At 47.4% G+C, this 22131-nt stretch overlaps 1 protein-coding gene and 1 long non-coding RNA gene across 2 annotated transcripts in view; one reads left to right on the forward strand and one right to left on the reverse strand.

Moving 5' to 3' along the window:
* The window catches only part of CUX1 (cut like homeobox 1), a 399694-nt gene that overhangs the window by 366698 nt on the left and 10865 nt on the right, over positions 1–22131 (forward strand). The window contains exons 15-20 of the mRNA XM_074975052.1: positions 1596–1732; positions 2763–2829; positions 5070–5185; positions 5752–5868; positions 10050–10133; positions 12381–12437. Of these exons, the coding sequence (XP_074831153.1) occupies positions 1596–1732; positions 2763–2829; positions 5070–5185; positions 5752–5868; positions 10050–10133; positions 12381–12437 (578 nt within the window). The remainder of the gene's footprint in view (positions 1–1595; positions 1733–2762; positions 2830–5069; positions 5186–5751; positions 5869–10049; positions 10134–12380; positions 12438–22131) is intronic.
* The window catches only part of LOC142000629 (uncharacterized), a 91561-nt gene that overhangs the window by 1991 nt on the left and 67439 nt on the right, over positions 1–22131 (reverse strand). Inside the window, exon 3 of the long non-coding RNA XR_012642282.1 lies at positions 21607–21652. This is a non-coding gene — a long non-coding RNA (uncharacterized LOC142000629). The remainder of the gene's footprint in view (positions 1–21606; positions 21653–22131) is intronic.

Consider the following 22131-nt stretch of genomic DNA (forward strand, 5'->3'; position numbering starts at 1 on the left):
CTTGTCATGTTTTAAGGTGTGATTTTATTCAGAAAACATCCTAAAATTGGCACATTCTTATCTATTGACTCTTACTTACTGGCTTTGTGTACCAGTCAGATCTGCTTGGTCAACTAACTTTAGGAACGAAAATAAGCTTTTATTGCTGCTTATTCCTGCAGAGCCAGCCCAGCTCAGAAATGGGGAGCTTGTGTACATCAGCAGAATTGGTTGGCAAGTTCCAATCGGTGACACATGTGGAAACCCCCTGTAGACAGTGTTGTTTTCCAGGCTTGACACAGGGCAACCACTTAACCTGCAGCTGCTTTAACTGGTTACAATCAGTAAGAAAGACCCTAGCCTGACTCTCAAATCCCTGGCTAAGTTTTGTTGTTACTTGTGAACTGAGCGCATTTGATCTGGAAACACTGAGAGATCAAAAACGTGAAGCCCCACTCTGCCATTTTCACAGCCTCACTTTCAGAACTGCACGTGGGTGATTTTGTTCCTTTTGCTCAGGAATCTCAAAAACATTTTCATCTTAGACTCATAAGAGGGATGGGTCTGAACCAGAACGCCACATCCAAACTCTCCGGAACTGTGCGGAAGTTCTGATCAGGTTCCATGCATTATAGTGGAGGAGCCTGTCTACTTAGCCTAAATTAAGCCCTTAATGTGTTTTGCCAGTGGAATAAGCTACTTGAGCAATACTGACAGAAATTCTCACCTGAGAGCAGACAGTACTGAGCACATGCAGGAAGTCATTTTTTTGCTGAGCTTCCACTGTATTGAGTTCCAGAGCCCCAGATATAATGCACAAGCCCTGGCTCTTGCAAATGGGATGTTGTGCAGCTCTTAGGCTAAATGCCTTTTATAGCCCCTGCCATTCATAACTGAACTCAGATGGCCACTGTGCAAGACCAAAACAGGGCTGCGTTGCCCCAGCTCATTGTGCCCAGCATGGGGCCGTGGCTGGGCGTGTAGCATGCATTGGGCACCTCTGCAGAAAGCTGTTTGGCGGCACTGTTATCAATCGTTTACACTGCACCGGCACCCCAAGGATCTGTATGGGTAGGTTCCTCCCTCATAAGCCTGTCGAATCCGAAGGGACTAACAGGACAATGCAACAGGGTTGCTAGTACATCATTTAGGGTTCTGGGTCTCATGATGTAAAACCTTCCTTCTTCCCCACAGCATGGTCTGTTTTTTGAAATGAGAGAGGTGGAGGAGAGTGCTGGCCATTCAGAAAGCTACAGAACTTTCTGTACCCTTCAGAAATAACCATGACAGAGAATCAGGCAACACATGGGAGTAGATAATCTGAAATCAGATCAATGAAATGAATGTGCAGGGATGGTCAGTTCACAGGAACAGATGATTCTATCTGCAGCACTCGGTCAAAAGCTGTGTCAGGTGTGGTAAAGTACGGCCCCAGGATGAAACCTGGTTACCTGAGGAGGCTCCTGACACCATGTTAGACAGCTGAATTTGCGTATTTCTTCTAGAGCAGCAGATGTTGCATGCATCAGACCAAAGGGGAGCTGGGTGGGATGAAAAGGGAGTTAGGTCGAGGCCCTCCATGCTGACCAACCAGTTTCGCTGGCTTTGTTTTTCAGCACGCTGTGCTGAGCTGCAGATCCAGTTCACTGAAGCCGTTTCTACTGTTGCTGATCAGAAAGAGCTCATCACCAACCTGGAGCGTGACCTCAGCACTATCCAGTCCATGTCTTCGATGCATCGCCCTGATGCTGAGGTAATTCCAAAGGTTTCCTTTCAGTTGCTGACCCACTGATTACAAAAGCTTTATTTGCATTCAGTTCCTTTTCCTCTCCCCCACTTCTCTGCCTTCTAGCCCTTCTCCTTCCCCTTCTACTATTCCAGATACCGTACATCCCTCAAAATCTTCTCCATCATCCCACTCCCATCATCCTTAAAAACCTCTGCGCTACTCCAAGCTAGGCTCTCAGTTCTTCATTCTCTCTGCTGAGTTAACTGATCTATAAAAATATTTCCTGCTCTAGTTTCCCTAGGCCCCAGAATTCATCTCTGCCTCCTTACGCCCAACTCTAGAGTGTTCCCATTCCTCACAAGAGTTGAGGACCACCACGAGGACCCTGGAGGGGTTGGCAAACCTTCTGAGAAGGATTTCAGCAATGATGGGGAAACCTGCTGGGAAAACAGAAAGGAGGAACTTAAACCAAAATTTATCCTAACATTAAGAAAAGGTTCAGGTTTGAGATTTGGACAGAGGTGCCTTTTTCCTTGTTCGGCCCACCCTTATTGGGCTTGACACGTTAGAGCCATGTTTGCTCTCCTGATTTCCATTCTGTTGTTTTCCTCACCCCAGACTCCAGTTCTCCCTGAGCTCTCTCAGACGCTTCTGGCGTCTGTTGTTTCAGAGTCTGCCTGCATTCTGCTTCTTTGCACATTTATATTCAGGCCTTTTAGGTGGGTTGAAACTTCATGCTGCTGGCTGGACTGAAGCACTGGGTACAGCCAACCGGAGTCAATGCAATGAAAATGTCCCTGGGGAAGGATATCAGAACTTTGACCATCGTCATTTCCACAGTTCAGCCCATGAACTTCGTAATGTGTAGCCCTCGTTCCCAGAACATGGGAAAGCATAATCTTAAAACCACCACCAAAGAACCTGGTATGGGCCACAAGTGGGACAGGAGAATGCGTTTGATGAACTATTGCTCTGATCGGGGTTTCCTCACCTTCAGACCTGTGCTACTCACCTACACTAAGAGTTCCTATTCACATCTGATTTCTCCACCCAGGGTGCTGCTGTTCACAGTCTAGAGACGATTCCAGACCCCATTAAGGAAGCTACAGCCCTCTTTTATGGTAAGAGCCTGGACTGAGTCCAGGTCGTGCTTTGCTGTTTGGTAGCTGTGTGTTCCAGGGAGTTTAGCACAGACACTGGGGCTTTACATACTATCTATGGAGTCCATACACCAGACGCTGAACTTGCTGAGTACCTAACTGGGTCGCATTTGTAAGTAGTAAGTTAACCATGCAAGGGAAGCAGCTGTGTTATGGGAGATCCAGTTGAAGGGTGTGCTGAGGTTTGCTGAGGCACTCTACTGCGGACAGCTGGTGGGGATTCTCCGTTACCTTAATGGTCAGGATCTGTGCTTTCAGAGCTGAAAAATCCATTCTATCCTGACGCTCAAGGTGGCCATGGTGTGCAACATAACAGCCATTAATTCCGAAGTAGGCATAGACATTTTATTAAACTCTCTTTGGGCCTGGTTTTCAGGAGTGTTGAGCACCTCCATCTCCTGTTAGCTTCTGGGAGATCATCCCTCAAAATCAACCCTTGTTAGCCATTGTTCCTCAGCAAGTTCCTCCATCCTTTTGCTGCAGAAGAGATTCACCTGCATGCAGAGGTTCATCCCACCCTGTCACTAATTTATTGTAGCAGATTTGTCTTGTTGAAGAACAAATGCTGACAGTCTTGGGAAGGGGTTTAACCAAGAATACTTGCTTGCTTGGTTTTCACTGTGCAGAGTCACTGACTGTTGCTTCTTCTGATATTTTCTCCCTAAAGTACAGCCCTAGACAATACAGCAGATCAGCCTCCCCCTGTAGCCGCTCCACTGTTCCTTTCACATACACATAGAATTCAGACTGAAACTAAAATACCCCGCGCTTCCACTTTTGATCATTCCACAGTGAATCCCCTCCAGAGCCAGAGAGCTAAATGTTTCCTTTACATTTGCTGTTCGCTGCAAGGGCTGTGGGAGAAAATGAATCAAATAAATGATGACTGTTGGCTCCACTGGAAAAGAACCCATTTCCTTTCCTTTTTGTTTAGAAAGGTTTTTAAGTAGAATGATAAACAATTTCATGGCAACGGTTCCACCAAGCAAAAACAACCTGAAGCCACCCATCCTGCTGCTATGAATAGCTCCACTGTGTAGACTTCGCTGCCTTCTAGGACATATTTATCTTCTGCTGTCCTGTGTAAACCCCTAGAGATGCCTGACCGCATTCACAAGGCCAGTGGCGGGGACAGCCATCCAGTGGGGTTACGTAGTCATGAGAGTTCTGACCCCAGTCACAGCCAGGCATGTTCCAGGCAGCTTCATGATGCAGTTCCCAGTCCCCGGCGTAGGAAATAAACAATTGTTTTAGCCCAGCAAGCAACCAATGAATTTTTGAAGAGCGATGAAACAGAGGCACTTTGTTAGGCTAAGGTGAAAAAAATAAAGTGGTTGGCACCATTTCACAGGCTTTGGAAAGGGACAGAGAAGGGGCTGAAGAGACCTTTGCCAGTGTCTCCACTACTGCAAAACCTGCCCCAGGAGGGGAGTCAGTGCAGCCCAGAAAGTGGGAGAGATTCACTGGATAGGGAGTGTGACCAGCCCAGCCGGGGATTGCTGGGAACCAGCACATTGTGAGCAGGTGCTGCGGGCAAGTGACAGTGCCTTCTCTCCTAACAGGGCCAATGGGGTTGCCTTGGGGAACATTTCCCCCTAAGGTGTGTAGAGATTAGTTGGCCCCAGACAATAGGGATAATAACACCTATCGCCTGGGGAGAGTTAAGTTTTGATTAATCACTAGAGCTGGGCAGGGAACAGTAATTCCCTTTCCCAGAGGATTTTTAATGTTCAAAATTTGGTTTCATTCCAATTTGCAATGGAAAAAAATGTTCAAAGTTCTCCGGGAAATGAAATTACCATTCTCCACCCAGCTCTACTGGGAGTCCCGGCTCCAGGTCTGCCTGGGGGGCTTCCCAGGAGCAGGGCACCCTAGGAGCCTGAGAGCCGGGGCTGCTGGGGACTGGGGCAGGGCAGCTGATAGGAAACTGGGCAGGTTTTTATTGGAACCCTGCCGGTTTCCAGAGGAATTTTGTAAAAATTGAACAATCTCTGCAAAACATTTCAATTTCAGTGAATTGGCAAATTCTGAGAGAAAAAAACGTTTTGTCTAAGTTTTTCCATCCAGCTGCATTAAATAGCCATCAGTGAAGTCCTTTGAACCCTCCGGTGGAGGGTGCCATAGAAGTGCCATGTGTTATTTATCTTCCTTGAATGTCTGCTGACTGAGGATGGTCTCTCACGGTTAGCTCTGCTTCCTAGGTTATCCTCCATCATCTCCCAGCACTCCACTTCCCGAGGGGCAGATGGATTCCCTGCTGTCCATCATCTCTAGTCAGAGGGAACGCTTCCGTACAAGGAACCAAGAATTAGAAGCGGTATGTTAGGCTGCTTACAAAGACCTGACTTTGGAATGCTGGACCTGGGTTCTATCCCTGTCTCTGCCACTGGTCTGCTGGGTGACCTTGGGCAAGTCACAGCCCCTCTCTGCCCCAGTTTCCCCATCTGTAGAACGGGGATAATGATACTGACCTCCTTTGTAAAACACTTGGAGATCTACTGATGACAAGTGCTACATAAGAGCTAGGGATTAATATTATGGTAAAAAGACACTCCCAGCCATGCATTTCTGGGCAGTTATTGCACTTCTTAGGGTTGAAGTCCATTAGGACTGTGTTGAACCCCAAGCTAGAGTAGTTCTCTCTCCCTATTTTTGTTTACAGTCATTCATTTTGATCTGTGGTTGGAGGGACCCTCCTTGGAGGTAAACCCTTTGCTGATTGTATCTGTTCTTTGTCTCTGCTGTACTCAGCCCAGCAACTTATACAGTGCTTGGGAGGGGGTTTTATTTCTGCCACAGGACAAGTTAGGTCACCATTTCCCTTCCCAAAGAATCTGCAAACCCTGGGCCCCCAGCTAGCAGAATTTGTTCTGTGTGTTGCAGGAGAACCGCATGATGCAGCACACAATGCAGGCTCTCCAAAGTGAACTGGACAACATGAGAGCTGATAATATCAAGCTGTATGAAAAGATCAAGTTCCTCCAGAGCTACCCTGGCCGGGTGAGTGCAGAGCCTGTCTCCATCTCAGCTGTTGTCCCTTGGAGGCTAATGCTTCCCCATTCTGGGAGATCCACTGCACGTACTGGGGAACTGGAAAATACATGTAACTGTCTTTGTTCATTTGCAAAGGACTAAGTCGGTTAGGATGACACTGAATCTTTTCACTCAAACCTGCTTAACCCATGCCTAAAACCACCATCAGACCACAGTAATTGCCTATCCTGCCTGTCCAGTTCCTTGGCTTTGGGTAGTCCAAACTTTCCATGATTGGGGACACCTATATAATGCCATAATACTGTCTGTAGGTCACCTTATCCTTTTTGTGCGGAGTAGCTTGATGGAAAGTTGCCCCTATAAATCCTACATGCAAGACTCAGAATCATACAAATTGGAGATGGAAAAGATCTACAATATCAGACCACTTGGGCCATCTCCCTGCTGCTTCAGGATTGTCCTCTCCACCTTAGGTCACACACACACACACACCCCCCATCTCCCTCCCGTATAATTGCTAATGTCTGGTTTTAAACATCTCACTAATGGAGCTACCCTCTGAGGCCAAGAGTTGGCCTTTCCTGCCAGAAGGAGCCAGTGCAATATGCTTTGATGTTCACACACTTGTTCTCCACCTGCAGGGTCATAGTTGCTCCTGACTGGCCTGGCACCAAGGAGTTAAAACAAATAACTCCTGAAATTATTCAGAGTCTGAGAAATAATTCAGCCGGTGTCAAAAAGTGACTCACTCTTGCGTCCCACCGCATGTAAGAGTTGTACTGAGGAATTTAACAAAGAGATTTATGTGGCACGTGTTCCCTATCACAGAACAATATGCTCATTCAACTCACTGATCTCCGGAACTGTGGAGTGGCGACCTCTGAGATTACAGTTCGTGACAAAAGGCTTTGTTTCCTGTGCATTAGTCACCAGTTTTCTGCGCTTTCCCCTGCACGCTACGTCAGAGTGGCAACTGATTTCCGTTCTTCATGTGCAATTGCAAGTGATGACGGGTGACAGACAGAGAGAGAATCACCTCTCTCCTGCTGTCCTGAACTAGAAACTCTGTAGTGCCTCTTACTGAACCCCTTCTGGCCAGCAGGGAGAGCTCATCTCCTTCACAAGGTGCTAGCCACTGACCTTTCCTAGTACAGAATGTACCAGCAATCCTGTGGGTCTGTCATACTCAAAAGTGGAGAGGCTAAAGCACGTAACGAGAGAATAAGCCTCTCAGTAATACACAAACATAAAACAAAGGCGTAAAGGTGTACACGGCCCCACAATACTCAAACATCGCTGCTCAAGCAATACTCAACCATCATCTCCCCTCCTTGTTGCTTGCTAGAATGTCTGATGTATGAGGACTTTCTCCCTTGGCACACAGGTGGGATTTTAATACGCAGAAATCTCCCTCCATGCCAGTGGTCAAAGAGACCCTCTCACAACTGTTAAGAAAACTGTGTAAGCTCACATTTGAAGAGTTTTCATTGTAGCTGTGTCTTCAAGCTGCAATGTCCAGTTATGTCCAAACCTTATGTGATAGCTCTAAAATGAAACTAGATACACTGTAGGAAAGCTGTCCTAAAAATCTGCTTCCTGTCCTGACCTGCTGGGTGGTGGTGGTCTCTGCTGTGCTACAGATGCTGTGTTTCACCCCAGAGGTGGCTGCATTTCAGTAGTGGGTGAACTGAATCCATTTTATGGATCAATATCTTAAATTTCTTTGGGATCCTTCTGGAGGAAGGTTCTATATATATTAAAGACCTAACCCTGGGCATCTCTTCTTCTTCTCATAAGGGACGAACTGGGTTGGGCCTTATGTTGTTATGTTTACTTTTCCTATTAAAATGGAAGAGTGTGTCTCTGTATTTACTACACCAGAATATCATCCTCATTGTACAAGGAGCACTGTATCATGTATAGCAAACCACCATGGAGGGTGACAACATAGAGAACCTAATGAGACATGTGACTGGTTAAAAATAATAATCAAAGACCATAAAATAAGGCATGCATATAATGAATGCATGAGCCCTAAACTGGGACTTAATCTAAGCCAAGGACTCTGAGATGCAGTGGCCTTTGTATCATATTCCAGAGAATAGGGGCATATTCACTAAAGTTTATGCAACTTGGGATTTACCCTGCTGAGAAAGAACCACAAGATCATGGCTGGATGACTGGACAGAACAACAAGGAACATGTAGTAATGAGACTTGAAAGACATCTTAAAGGTCAACATCATAATTTTAAAATCGTGATGATGACAAAGACATTGCAGAGATGGAAAAATAGGGGACAGCTGGCTAACAGCAGCATTGTAAATATGATGCACCCTCATAATTAAAGCTTGAGGCAGGCAGATATGGAATCATAAGATACCAATGCATAAATAGAACAAGTTGACAGAGCACCAAACTCCAGCACCCTAGGGGATTCTACATTTTTTAGTTGCTATGTTTTAAGCCTACTTAAACCCCCAATGGCAAAGAAACAAGTGGGAAAATCCAAAAGCAAGAGCAGCAAATCGGACCCAAGCATGAAAAGTTAGCACCAAATCAGTAAATCTGCACATACCAATTCTTGGAAATTATTATCCATTCAGACATGCCATGAGATCCAATGCATTGTACTGACTCTGTGTCCACACTATGCACTGTTTGTATGAGCTAAAACGCTTTGGAGGAGGTCATTGTTTTACCCGAGTACATCCAATGTTGTCAAGGAATTTGGGGAGGAATCAGTAAGTGGGCTTGGAATCTGGATGATATTTTAATAAGTTGGAACACAGTTTGCAGACTTGTAGCCTCACGTAGGGTTTTCAAGAAGTGCTCATTGTTAGTTTAATCCAGAGCCGTCTATAAGGTTATGAAATGGGAACTTCCATACTGGGAGAAACTTGAGATCAGGATGTAGCTTACTTGAGAACATAACTTGCTTAAATAAGATCTACATCTCTCACCCCCTTTCAGGGGGTTTTCACAATTTCCCTTGCCCTTTTGTCTGCTAATAGATGTGTGTTTAAATAGTGTTTTCCTCCCTCTGAGCCCCTCCCCCTCTCTCACCTGATCCGTCAGGGACATTATGCTGGAGTTGTGACATCCTAAGCATTCCATGGCAAGAACATTTTGTGGTGTTGCAAACAGATAATTCTGACTTTGTTGTTCGATCATGCAGCTGAGGAGGTGGGCGGTGTAATATGAAGCTGTTATTTACCTAAAACCAGGAGCTAAGGAAACACAAAACTGCTGGTTAAATGAAAAGGTTTTGTTTAAATGGCCTTTTCTGCTTTGCTTGAGTGTGCAAGACCAACTTTGGAGCACTGATCAACTCTGCCATAGGACTGAGTTTTTACCCTGTGCACAGACTTGCACAGGCTACCACCATATGTGCAGTTGAGCAGGGATTGTCTGGGGTGATGGGAGTGGGGCTTGGAGTCGGGAGACTTGGATTCTAGTCTTGATTCCCCATTGCCTAGTCACTCCTACCTGTGCAAGGAGTTGTGCTCCTGAGTAGGAAGCATTTTACACCCACTCTGCACTGGGGTCAGTGACTATCACCGGGGGCAAGGCAGGGGAGAATCAAGCCCTCTCGGCATAACCTTGGGCAAGTCACTTGATGTCTCCGTGCCTTGGTTTCCTCGTTTGTAAAGTGGGTATAAGATCACCCAAGCCCTTTGAGGTGTCAGTGTCCCAATATAACTATTGCTAGAAGGACCACCAAATGCAGAATCCGCTCTGCAGTGGCTCAGTGTTCCATCCCAGCATCCAATTCCTGTGGTTCTGCCTAAAGGAATGAACCATGCATTTATGGGGTAGGATGCTGAATCCACTTAAAACCTTCTCAGAGTGATAGTCTCTTTTGAGCTCTCCAGCCCCAATGTGTGCGGGCGTGTGCGCAAAGGGCAGAAACTTGGCGGAATGCCCTTAATTAATTAAGGTGCCCCTTTTAATTACAAAAATTAATTAGGGTGAGCAAAGAACGTTGCCTGGCTAAGTCTTCCACTTCCCCATTGCTTGGGAGTGAATGTAGAGTCCCAAGCAGAACTGGAGATCTCCAGTGGGTGAATGGTGCTGCAGGGAGCCATCTGCTCCCAGGAAAGGACGGCGTAGAGAGTAACTCTTGTGTCGCCCAGCCCAGCTGTCAGCAGAGGCGAAGGAAGCTAACTTCTTGTTTGATTCCTGTAGGGTGGCAGCAGTGACGACACGGAGCTCCGCTACTCCACCCAGTACGAAGAGCGCCTGGACCCCTTCTCCTCTTTCAGCAGGAAGGTATGGAAAGCCAGAGGGGTTCTCTGCTCCCGAGGGCCAAGTCTGGCAAGGGGCTGAGTTGCCTTCCCCTCCCCTCCCCTCCCCATGAAGACCACAAGGGTTGGGCGCACTGAGCACCTCACTAGATTGGGTCCTAAATGATTAGCACACCAGAATATTTTGACATTTAGTATCTTAGTTAAGTGTGTGTGGGGGGGTGTCTCTCTCATGCTCTCTCACTCTTCACGTTCCCTCCAAACTCCTCCTCTCCTTGCCTCCCCCCCAAGAGTTAACAGCGGGTAGCTCCATTCCAGGGGACTGGCGTGCACAGGACACGCATGTCCCACAGCACTTCATGGGCAGCTCAGTGCATGGGCCTACACGTCTTCTCATGTGGTGCTCTTTTGAAGCTGGTAGCTGAAGAGCAACACCAGGGCTTTGAAAGGCTCATTCTAATTCATAACCATAGACAGCCCTTAGTCACAGAACGGCTTTGGGGAAAAGTGGGTGGGTGGGTGGGGGTGGCGCTCCCCTAGTAAACTCCCTGAAGCTGGATCACAGCTTTGTCTCCCATCCTGTATTGATCCATAGCCTAAGCATGACAAAGGGGCACTGCTGTATGTTTCATGGCTGCTGTAATGTTCTCGCCCAGCCTGTGCTGGTGGAAGAGACGTCTTGGTGCATGGGAAGGGAAGAGGCCCCTGGCTAGCCGCAAGAACCATGGAGCAGGCTTCCTTACCCAGGCCTGTCTGTGTTCCCAGCTGGCTGGTCTGGGCCTGTCAGTGAGGGAAATGCCTTCCAGGGTGATGAACCAGGCAGTTAGAAAACGGGGTGTTGCTCTACTGGGTCCACTATAGAGAGACAGTTAAAATGGCATTTTTCCATTCAAGCAAAAGTTTTCACACACATAACCCTCACCACCCCCAAACTTCTTAGACTGAAGGAGTTCTTTGGTTTGGGGGTTATTTTTTGGGGGGGGGGGAGGGAATTATTTCACGATCCCAGGGCCAAATACAGCTTGGAGTAAGCACATGGACCTGTTGTGGGGGTTCCCAAGCCAGTTTCAGCACTGATGAAGCAGGGTGGGTGTTAGATGCTGTGTGTAACTTGGACCAAGCTGTTGGATGCAAAACAAGAGTAACCTACCAGCAAGGGGGTGTAGCTAGAACAGCAGCTAACAAGAGGGTGTAAGATAAATCTAGCCACCCTCATGCACTTCACCTTGTACTTAGACCATCCCCAAGCCTCCTGGGGGCCCAGTTCCGTTCTGCTGTAGGAAGGACAGCCCCATTGGCTCCAGCAGGAGTTGTGCCTTCTCACTCCAGTGCTGAATTTTACGCCAGACAAAATCCCCATATGCTATAGGCTGCATCTCTCCTGCAAACACTCTGAATGGAAGATCAGCATGAATTGCATGACTTAGCCACTTGCATCTGATGGGTTACACACATCACCCCTGAGTTTGGCCCATTCTCTAGAATTCAGTCTTGCATTTAGCTTGCTGCCCAATGCCAGCCAAAACCTCTCCTGTTCTCCAGCTGGATGGAGCATTCTGTCCACTGGGATGCTTGGGAGCAGGCTGGGGACTGGGATTCCACACCCAGACCATTGCCGACCATGGGGTATGGAAGAAATTGCCTTGTGCTCACTCATTCTCTCTGTACAACCAGCACCTGTCAGTTCATGCAGGGTCACTGTTCATCCTGCTGTTTTAATCTTAAAAAGTCCTTTCCATATTCCTCCCTCCCAGCACCCCGGCAGGAAGGCAGGGCAGTGGTATTTATCCCCATTTTACAGATGGGGAAGCTGAAGCAGAGGTTGAGCCTTGGGCCTGACCATTGAAGGAGTCAGGGTGATAACGCAGTAGCTCCAGGCTCCCAGATGTGTATTGAGACTACCTCTCTGCTCCACAGCTGCATGGCCCAAATGCCAATGGCAGCAGAGTAATACTGATTGGGAAAATTGAGCAATAAATAATTACAGTAACAAGGTGGAAAGAAACCCTTTGACCCTTCTGGACCCTTTGTGAAGAGGCAGGTAGTAGCTGACATCTGGACATCAAACTGCTAGAGTAAGAACATTGGGGAGGGGTAGATTTGGGAGTAGAGGGCAGTTAATCTTGGCCTACCACTTACATCCCTCCCTTCCATGAGAGGTAGGAAGTGCTGCTTGGTTTTTTGGCATGCAACAAGCCTCCCCTATATTTCTCCAAACCTAAAATGAGCACTTCTAGCCCCAAATGAAACCTCTTGTGCCATTTACTTTCAGGAACGCCAGAGGAAATATCTGAGCCTCAGTCCTTGGGATAAAGCCACCCTCAGTATGGTAAGTGCTGGCAGGTCACCTACAGTACATAATTCTCTGTCTCCATTTGTTGCTCTCCTCATGCCAAAGAGTTTGTTGGTCTCTTTGCTTTCAACAAGGACCTTCCTTCTTCAGAAATTGCCAAACCTCACACACTCCTGTGTACAGGGTTGCACACTTTCAGATCCTTCACAGAATTTTCCTTTCTGGGTTTGCTGATTGCCATTCAAGCCAGCATTGCCCCCCTCTGATCCTGTGGCAGAGCTACAAATCATGCTGTACTTGTGACATCCTAGTTTCAGACACAATGGCACCAGGCTGATGTCCCAAATACAGAACTAGGACTTCTCTGCAGCCAGTTCTTGCATGGGAAGATGAGCTGTGAAGGAAACTATTTTTTTAAGCACAAATACTTTCACTCTTAGCAAAGGGACCTCTGAAAAGTAGCAGCCAAGTACATTTTCTTCTGGTTATAAACATTTATCTCAAGTCAAATATGCTCCACCAACCTCCTGTTTTCTGAGCTCTTGAGCACTGGATCCCAGCTCGGTGTGCTCAGAGTGGATCATTTTACGTATGTTTTGTTGACACCACTTGGACCTCACAAGTTAATAAGGACAGACAGTCGCTTCTTCCACTCTTAACTCTCCTACTGAGTCTTTGCAAATGGTTCCACTTCAGAAGAGGAGATAAGGACAAATGTTTCCTCTCTTGCTGTCCCTTCATCAGGGTGTTTGCATCACAGCTGATGGGATTCCAGAATGGCTGAGGGGGCAAAGCTCAGACCCAGCCCATGGCCACATGACTCACATGACATGGTGTCCTGAACCGGGGTAGGAGGGGGGCAGATGGTTAGCTTGCATTGGCTTTCATTTAAGAGAATGTTCTTTTAGACCGGTTTGGCTTTTTCCCTTTACATCAGTTAAAGGTGACTTGCAGAAGGTGGTGTGTAGTGCACAAAAGGTGGTGTGTTGCCGGGGGAGTGTACAGGGAAGATGTCTCCTTTCTGCTGCTGTGTAATGGATTATGGAGGCCTCAGTGGTTATTTTAAAAATCTGCTTGTTTTCTGCTCTTCAGTTCTTTGTTACCCTGCTTTTTCTGGAAGACTCGGGACAACTGGACACTTACTAGAAGGGGGAAATCCCAAGTACCAAGGAAGTGAAACTGGAATAATTGAGAGGGGAAGAGATTTTTAGGCACTGTTTAAAAGTCTTAGGCCCAGATTCTCCTCTGCAGCTGAAAAGCACACAGCATGCCTTGGCAAGAGCGGTGAAGTTGGCTTTAAAGCCTCCTTTTATACTCCCCTGGTCCTGGGTCTCAGTGAGCCCGACTGGTCCCCCACTGTAAGTTGGGGCATCTCTCCTGCTGCTCTAAATTGCACCAGCAACCAACAGCCCTAAAGGGGATGCTAGGGCAGCTGGGGATCAGCAGCGTGTCTGGACACCTTAGCCACACCCTCTTTTCCTTGGTCACACCCCTTCTGCCAACCATAGCAGGGGTGGGGAATAGTGGCAGCAGAGGAGCCACTATGCCTACACCAGCTCTGCACCACTGATGACGCCCCTACACAAGGAGGGTCGTCTTGAATCTGACTAGAGCAACGTTAGGGCCCCTTGATCTGCAGGGCCGGGGGGACAAAAGCAGGATCCAGGCCTTTGTTTTTATCAACATCTAGTGAGCTCATATGCTAGGAAGGAGAGATTCAACCGCCCACCCGCCCCCGCCCATCAGTTAAGGGCTAAGAAAGCTCCTACCCGTTCTCTTGTCCTTTGGCAAAACAAGAGGAGAAGACTTGACATGCGTGATATTCCTGAGCTGAAAAACTTCCAAGTCTCCTTCATCCACAGTAAGTCAGCAGGAAGTTCCCACCCCCACCCCTATACACACAAACTCTGGCTCCAGCACAGATGCTTTCTACAGACGTGCTGCTGGGGGGGGAATAATTTCCCCTGGCTCCTTGCCCTGTGATCAGTCATTCCCTGACATTACAAGCACTATAATACGTCACCTGTTAGAGCACCTTCCAGCTGAGGAGCCAAAAGCATCTGACAAACGCCAGTCGCTTGAAGGCCATGACTTCACTGCCAGAAACAGCGTTGCTTTTACAGCAAGATGGCTAACGGGAGCCAGCTGTCTCGCTGTAAAATCCTCGTGCTCAAGGCAAAGAGGTTTTTACCTTGCTGTAAGTAGGCGAGTTCAGCTCCGTGAGGGGGCACGTTGTTGACCTCATCGAGCCACATCAAGGTAAAAACTACTTTTGTCCTGTCTCCACTAGGATTTTACCGCGAGATGACTCACCCGTGTTAGCTGTCTTGCTGTACAAACACCCCTTTCTGGCAGCAAAAACATAGCCTTGGCTTCAGAATACCCTGTCCTGTTACATGCATGTAACACTCCTGAGTGTTAACCTCGTGTGACACAGGAGGAAACTGAGCAGAGGGCCTGGTTTTCAAAAGATTGGGTGTGCAATGGCACGTGCAGCGCTAGCTCTCATTTGCAGATGCAACAGCTGTTTTATGCCTACCAGGCCAGATTCGGGCCGATCCTTGTGTAGGTTGACTGTGCCTTGCTGGGTGGGAAAAGGTGAGGTCATAGCCCTTGCCCATGTCCTTGAGTGAGCAGAACTGGCCTGCCACTGAGGGGCTTTACAACCTAGTACAAGGTGGTACAACTGTGCTCTCTGGGAGGCATTGCGTCTCCCTGACACTATTGCTTGGAACTGGCGCTGGGGCATTTGCCACTCCACACTTCCTGCAATGCAGGTCTGCACCTACCGGGCACCATTTTTCTTTAATAGAGGGGGACTGGTCTGTGTTCAGTGGCAACATACTGTAGATCACTGCATGTGCACAGGGATGACTGTTCTGGGGCAAAAAGAAAAGGAGGACTTGTGGCACCTTAGAGACTAACCAATTTATTTGAGCATAAGCTTTCATGAGCTACAGCTCACTTCATCGGATGCATACTGTGGAAAGTATGCATCCACAGTATGCATCCGATGAAGTGAGCTGTAGCTCACGAAAGCTTATGCTCAAATAAATTGGTTAGTCTCTAAGGTGCCACAAGTCCTCCTTTTCTTTTTGCGAATACAGACTAACACGGCTGCTACTCTGTTCTGGGGCAATAGATTGTCTGGTTCCATTGTGCCTTTAACTCTGTTTGAGGGGCAGGATTTGCTAAATGTGTAGTTGGCTTGTACGTTTCCTCAGCACTTCAGAGATGCAAAGAGAACAGCTGCAGTAACTAATGTAGCAAGGTTATACTGTACTTAGAGACTGACGCAAAAGAAAGATTACAGGGGCTGGTTATGAGGCTAAGATTTACAAAGCTGATTTAGGGGATTTGGAGACCATTCCCATGAAAACTATTGGGAACTGTGTGCCTAAATCCCTTGTGGCTTTCCAAATCTCTACCTAAAAGTAGAGCATTTTTACCTGGAATTCCTGCAGGTGCCAAAACTCATTCCCATGGCCGGCTTTATGTATTTCTAACAAACTGCAGCTGCATATTTACAGACACAACAGCCAGAAATGGGGATTGTCAGCATCTGCTCCTACCACGTGAGCTAAACAGGGGATCCCTTTAACTGTAAGTAAATAGCAGGCTGTTATAGTTGCTGGGACTAGCCACTAGTTGTCATCTCACTCACTAAGGGCTCTTCTATACAAACAGGAGGAGACAAGCGGGGGTGTAAATTGAACTCGCACTACCGGCTGCTCACTGATAGTCTGTATGCACCATGCTACTGTGCACTAGAAGTTCCTTCCGGCACTTTGAGCTGCACCACTTTGAAACAGGAACTGTTCGTGCAGACAAATCCTAAGGCAGCATACGCCACCACAACGTAATGGGATGCTTTTTGAGCCCAGACGCAATTATCATATTCCCCGTGAGCTGCTCAGAAGTGTCCTCGAACCAGGCAGCATCAGCGTGCATCAACTATTCTTAGAAGTGTGGGCATCAGGCAGAGTGCCAGCAGAATGGAAAGATGGCATGAGAGTGGCCCTGTACAAGGGCAAAGGATCTCGCACTGAGTGTGGCAACTACAGGCTGATCTCATTGTTATTGGTCCCTGGAAAAGTCTTTGCTCACGTTCTGCTTGGTAGGATGCAGCTGCTCCTTAACAGACATCATCATCCACAGCAAACAAGTTTCACTGTTGGACGATTGACCATGGATACTGTCCTTATTCTCCGGCTTCTGGCTGAGCTGCACTGAGAATCAACCGCTCTCTTCATGTGGCATATATTGATGTCAAAGCAGCTTTTGATTGATGGGTCAGCACTTTGGCTCGCACTGAAAGGAGCTGGTGTTCCAGATATTCTGCTAAATCTTCACACTGGTACCAGTGTGACTGTGCACGTTGGTTCATGGGTTTCACCACATTCCTACACAACCTCAGGTATGCAGCTGGGATGCATTCTCGCCCCAACACTAGTCTGTCGAGCTATCTACTGGATATTAGGACTTGCTGCTCCATACATCGGAATCAAGGTTGGTCAAGAAGTGCTCACTATGCTTACGATGCCGCCTTGCTTGTGCAGAAGACCAAGAATATCAGCCCTGCCCTCCAAAGTCTGCAAGACACTGACTGCACTATGGGGTTGAATGTCTCATGGCAGAAGACAAAGGTCCAGAATATCAGAGTTAGGCCACCAGAACCCCTGGTGCAGGTGGGGTTGAGTACCATGGAGAGTGTTGATGAGTTCATCTAAGCAGGCTGTAAGCAAAGTTCAAACAGTCATAGTAAACTGGACATCCTCCAATAACTAGGTCTTACCACCTTCCTGCATGAAACCCATATCTCACTAATGGATGCAAAACCATCTTTGCCCTGAGACAAGGATCTATCAAACCTGTGTACTATCTGTATTGCTATGCCAGTCAGAAACTTGGCGCCTCTTATTGATAGACTTGCAGTGGCTAGAGGCATTCCAGATGCTATCAGCGCCAAATCTTGCGCATAAAGTGGTTTGACTTTGTGTAAAAGGCCACAATCTCGCAGACATCTGGCCCTCCTTCAGTTGCTCATTATATTCAGCCGCAACTTTGCATGCTCTTTGACCACTTTGCCAGGATGGACAAAGACACACCATGCTCCCAATCTCTCCATAAATGTGCAAAGGGGTGCACACTGTAACCCGACCTGGAGCCACGCACTCAGGGCCGCCCCTACGGGGGGTGCGGGCCCTGGAGCAGATGTGACAAATCCGTCACTTCTAGGACTGACCGTACCAGCCAATCACACCGGCTCATGGGGCCATCCAAATCATGGGGCCAAGAGCAGTTGCCCCAATTTGCCGAACCCAAGGGACGGCTCTGCATGCACAGGACTGCCCTAGAGATTCATGGGTTTGCAGGATTGATCTAGATCTAGGAAATTCGCTGCGTGATGCCTGGTGCAATGCCATCAACCATGGTGACTCTGGCTGGCCCAATGATCCGCAGTAGACTATGCAGATCTGATGATGGTTATGATGATTTGATATCTGTATTCCACTACTTGCCCTTGTTCCCCTCCGCTTTGGATCATGACTGGATTCACAGAAGAGAAGGAACTGGTATGCACTGCCCCTTATACCCTCAGCACGGAGCACAAGCAGAGCCAGAGACCAATGGACACAGCTTGCAAAAATTCTCTGGTCTCAGGTGCACAGACTGCATGCGGACCCCACAGTAGAAATGGGGACCACACATCTCCAGTTACAACAAGGCAAGTAACTTCCTTATCTAGAGGAAATGCATAAAAAATGCAATTGGGCACCAGTAAATACGTTAATCATGGTCAGAAGAAAAATCAATGACTGGAAAAGAGAAAACCAACACCATATAAAGCCACATTAAGAATTTTATTAGAACCATAAAATAGACACATTGTTGGCTTATACTGTGTGTTGAAAGCAAAAACGCAAACATAAGGGCATTGTCACTACTGGAGAGGAGCCAGGACTGGAATCCCAAATCTCAACACCCAAACTTTATGGGATTTCAAAATCCAAACTCAAGTTTCTTAGCCTGAGCCCAGAGTCTGACACCTCTGAGCAGAATCTCCACTATCCCCCACACCTGGACTTTTGGGCTGTTTGGTGTCAGAAATCCAGACCTGATCCCACCTCTCAATTAGATGGCATGCTATCGGTAGGGATTAAGATTGATGCTGCATCTTCTCAGGGCTACGTGAGTCCCTCGCAAATTTTTGCACTAAATCTCTTTCTAAAGAGGAGGTGATAGTACCTGAATGTTGTTTGAACTCTGTCTCTGGGGACCACCTCCTGAGCTGCTTTCTTGGGCAAAATTCCCATGGACTTCAAGGACAGTTTGTCTGAAAATAATCTCATGATTTCCCACCGGCTGACTCAGCTAGAACATCCATGGGTTAGTCTGTATCCCGGATGAAGTGAGAGAGACTACAAAGCCTGTACAGTGCAGTAAATCCCCAGGTCTCTGGCTTTACTGCTGTTTGTAGAACATGTTCAAAGTGCCACTGACACTTCTCCTTTCCAAATAACTCTGTTGGAGAGCCCAATAATTCAGTTTAATTTACTTTTTATCTAGCATCCTTCACACAAAGCGCCTCTCAGTGCTTTACAATGAGAGACTAAATAATGAGCAAATGCTTGGCATAATTGCGTATGCAGAGTGCAAGGCACAATGTGGCAGGAGGAGACCAGCGGGTAAAGGAAGCTGTAATTTCAAAGGGGTAATAATGGACATAAGCATTCTTGTGAACTAATTACAGGGAGGAAAGGGGAATGTGATTTAGCCTTTGCCTGAGGTTAAATCCAAGGGGGGAGGGGTTAAAGGTGAGATATGAGAAGAGTGAACAGCGGAGAACAATGAGGAGGGGAAAATGAATTCCAGAGCATGATGCTTCTAAAATGCAGATAAGCAGAATTCTATCCAGTGTGATGCCTCATAGCCCAGTTCTGCTCTTCACTAACACTCACGCTGGGTAGAGCAGCTTTGGTTATACAGGTTTCCTGCTAAATAACAAGTTTTAAGCACATTTGTTCCTAAAGAAAGAAAAGCAGTGGTTCTGCAAGGTGGAGGTATCTTAGCACTCTCAGCAGGTGCGGTCTCCTCCTGCCAGCCGATGGAGTCAAGAGGAAAATGAATTCTCGTGATGGCCTTCCCCCGTAACACGGATAAGTCTTGTCTAAACTGGGAATTTGACAACAAAATTCTCACTGGTTAGGGAGCACAAGTGTAGACAAGCACCTGCGACTGGATTTGGGATTATACTAATTAAGGTAGGCTCTAAACTAGAGCTGCAGAGGTAACTGGGCACTGTACCATAGGGTACAGGATCCGATTGCTATTGGGATCCAGAGTGTAATGCCTGGGTGGCTGGAGTTACCTTTGAGAAACACCAAACAGATTAAGATTATTTTGTATTTCCAATGGTGTTAGCCCAGACCCCTGGGATCCTTAGCATTTGGCCCAGAAATTGCCAATTTGCTGTCCTAACTCTGCGTTCTTACACCACCCAGCAGTTGTTGATTTGCACAGAGATGGATCTGATATGGTTGCCAACTGACTTTTCAGCTGGTGGCCTCTTCGTTATTCAAGCTGCCTTGCAAAACTAAACCTGCTGGCAGATAATCCTCCCTCCCCATCCTGCTTCTTCCCTCAAAGAGAGCTATAAAAACCCTCTCTGGGTATCGAGCAGAGGCCACCGGATGAATGTGTCTGGAATAGTAACGTCTCTGCGACGCAGTGGGAGGAGGTGTGGAGCTGGCAGAGTGGGCTGGAAGGTGCTTCACAACTCAACGCAAGGTGTGTATTTCCATTCTAGCGGCTGAAACCCCTCACAGCGCAGCCTGGGTGTGTTTGGTTTCAGCAGTCAGAACGCATCGAGCTCCTGGATACTTTGCGAGCCGGGCAGTTATGTCCGTCAGAACAGATCTATTTCATTTGGCTTGTAGGATGCAGCACGTGGAGAGGGAACGGGCTCCCGTTCAGCGGGTATGTGCATGTAGCTCTTTTTAACATCAGCTGGAGTTAGCGAGAAGAACATAGGGCTGTTCCAAATCAAAGGGGTCTGAGGTGGAGCCTCCTTGGGGGAAACGGAGGGCAGAGAACTGGTGCCTTAGTGCCATGTGACTGGCCCGTGGGTGACATCTCTTGCTGTCACTATCAACCTTACTCTCGGAGCCAGATCCTGCTACTTTAGAAATCAATAGCAAAACTCCCACTGCCCTCCCTGAACAAATGTGTTGTCCAAGTTCAAATTTAAATCTTGCTTTTCCCAAGATTTGACTTAAATTTGAGTTTGTGATGTTAGCAGCCTCAGGCACTGGGTTGAGTGTTGTAATGCGTTGATAGTCCAGCATGGAAGGGGTTAAGCATCTGGGATTGTTGGCTACAGTACAAAAATATACTGTATTACAAGCAAAACAGTCTTTGCACCATTCGCATAGAATCCAAGCAAATGCCAACATGAATATGGATAAGGTGGAATGCTAGCGCCCCAGTGAATTGATGCAACTCATTTACAAAAAGCGGACTTAAGGGAGTTATTCCTCTGGATATTTAAGAACATAATCTTGTTTGTTTCCGTAGTGATCTCCATTGCCTAGAGTAGCTGAAAGGACATCAGCAACGAATTGGTTTGGTTGTGGGTTTTGTTTCTTTAATTCCATCCTGTGAAATCCCCTGGTAGAATTTTGGGGGCTTAAATGAGAATTTACTTTTGTCCAGAATTTCTCTGCTGTTAAAGGGGAGATAAATTCTGACCCCATGTTTGTAAAACAATTCCATCCTGGATGATGATAGGGGTTTTAGGTTTTCCCTGGCATCCTGAATGTCCCAGAGGAGCGGGCTATGGAGATTTTCCCATTTTAGTCACCAGCTCAGATTTGACCCAGGTCAATAGTGACTGAACATCACTAACACCTGACAGTTGTTTGCTGCTGCTCTCCAAAATGAGCAGTTTGATGGCAACACAGTTCTTGTAAGAACAGGTGTGCATATCACAATTTGCAATGACATCCTGGCCAGGATTCAATGGCCATGGAGGCTGAATCTCCCTCTCATCTCTACCGATGAGCCTGCTGGGTCGAAGTTTAGGCATTTTAGCAGGGCAGTGTAGATGCCCATCCTGGAGATACACAGAGGGGACAGTCTCCAGGGATAGCTCCCCAGCATGTAAAGTATCTAATGTGTATGAATGTCATTATCGGTCGCTTACCTTGAAAAGGCTCAGGTGGGGGCTGCACAGGACCATAGTTCACAACCTGTGATGGGAAAAGGTGAGTGTTAGTTACCCCGGAAAAACCTGGTACAATGAGCTGCTCATCTTGGATGCTGCTCACCAGCGCGCAGCAGAGGGACGTCTCTGAGGGCCCCAGGTGAGAAATGCCTTCCCACATGCCCACCAGTCAGCAGCTTAGGGACTAACCGTGAGACATCAGAAAACAGGGGAAACAAACTATTAACTGGGGAAAAACCAACCTGGTCCTTTGGTAAAGACAGGAGGGGCCTCTTGGGGCATCCTGAACTCCTAATGGCTTGTGTTTTTCTTCAGTGTGAGGGCCAAGGGCTTCCCTCATTGGGCACAGCCCAAGTCAACACAGGGACTGTGAGGACTTCAAAGCACCAGGCTCCATGCCCACTACCCCATTCCCCCTACTGCCCTCTCCAGATGTGCTGGGTATTTAGTCAGGGGATCCGTGTAGCCAGTTCGCGGAGCCCTGCTCCTGGTTCCAAACCGTGT

This window comes from Natator depressus, chromosome 17 (assembly GCF_965152275.1).
Source record: "Natator depressus isolate rNatDep1 chromosome 17, rNatDep2.hap1, whole genome shotgun sequence".
In the NCBI taxonomy this organism is placed as follows: Eukaryota; Metazoa; Chordata; order Testudines; family Cheloniidae; genus Natator; species Natator depressus.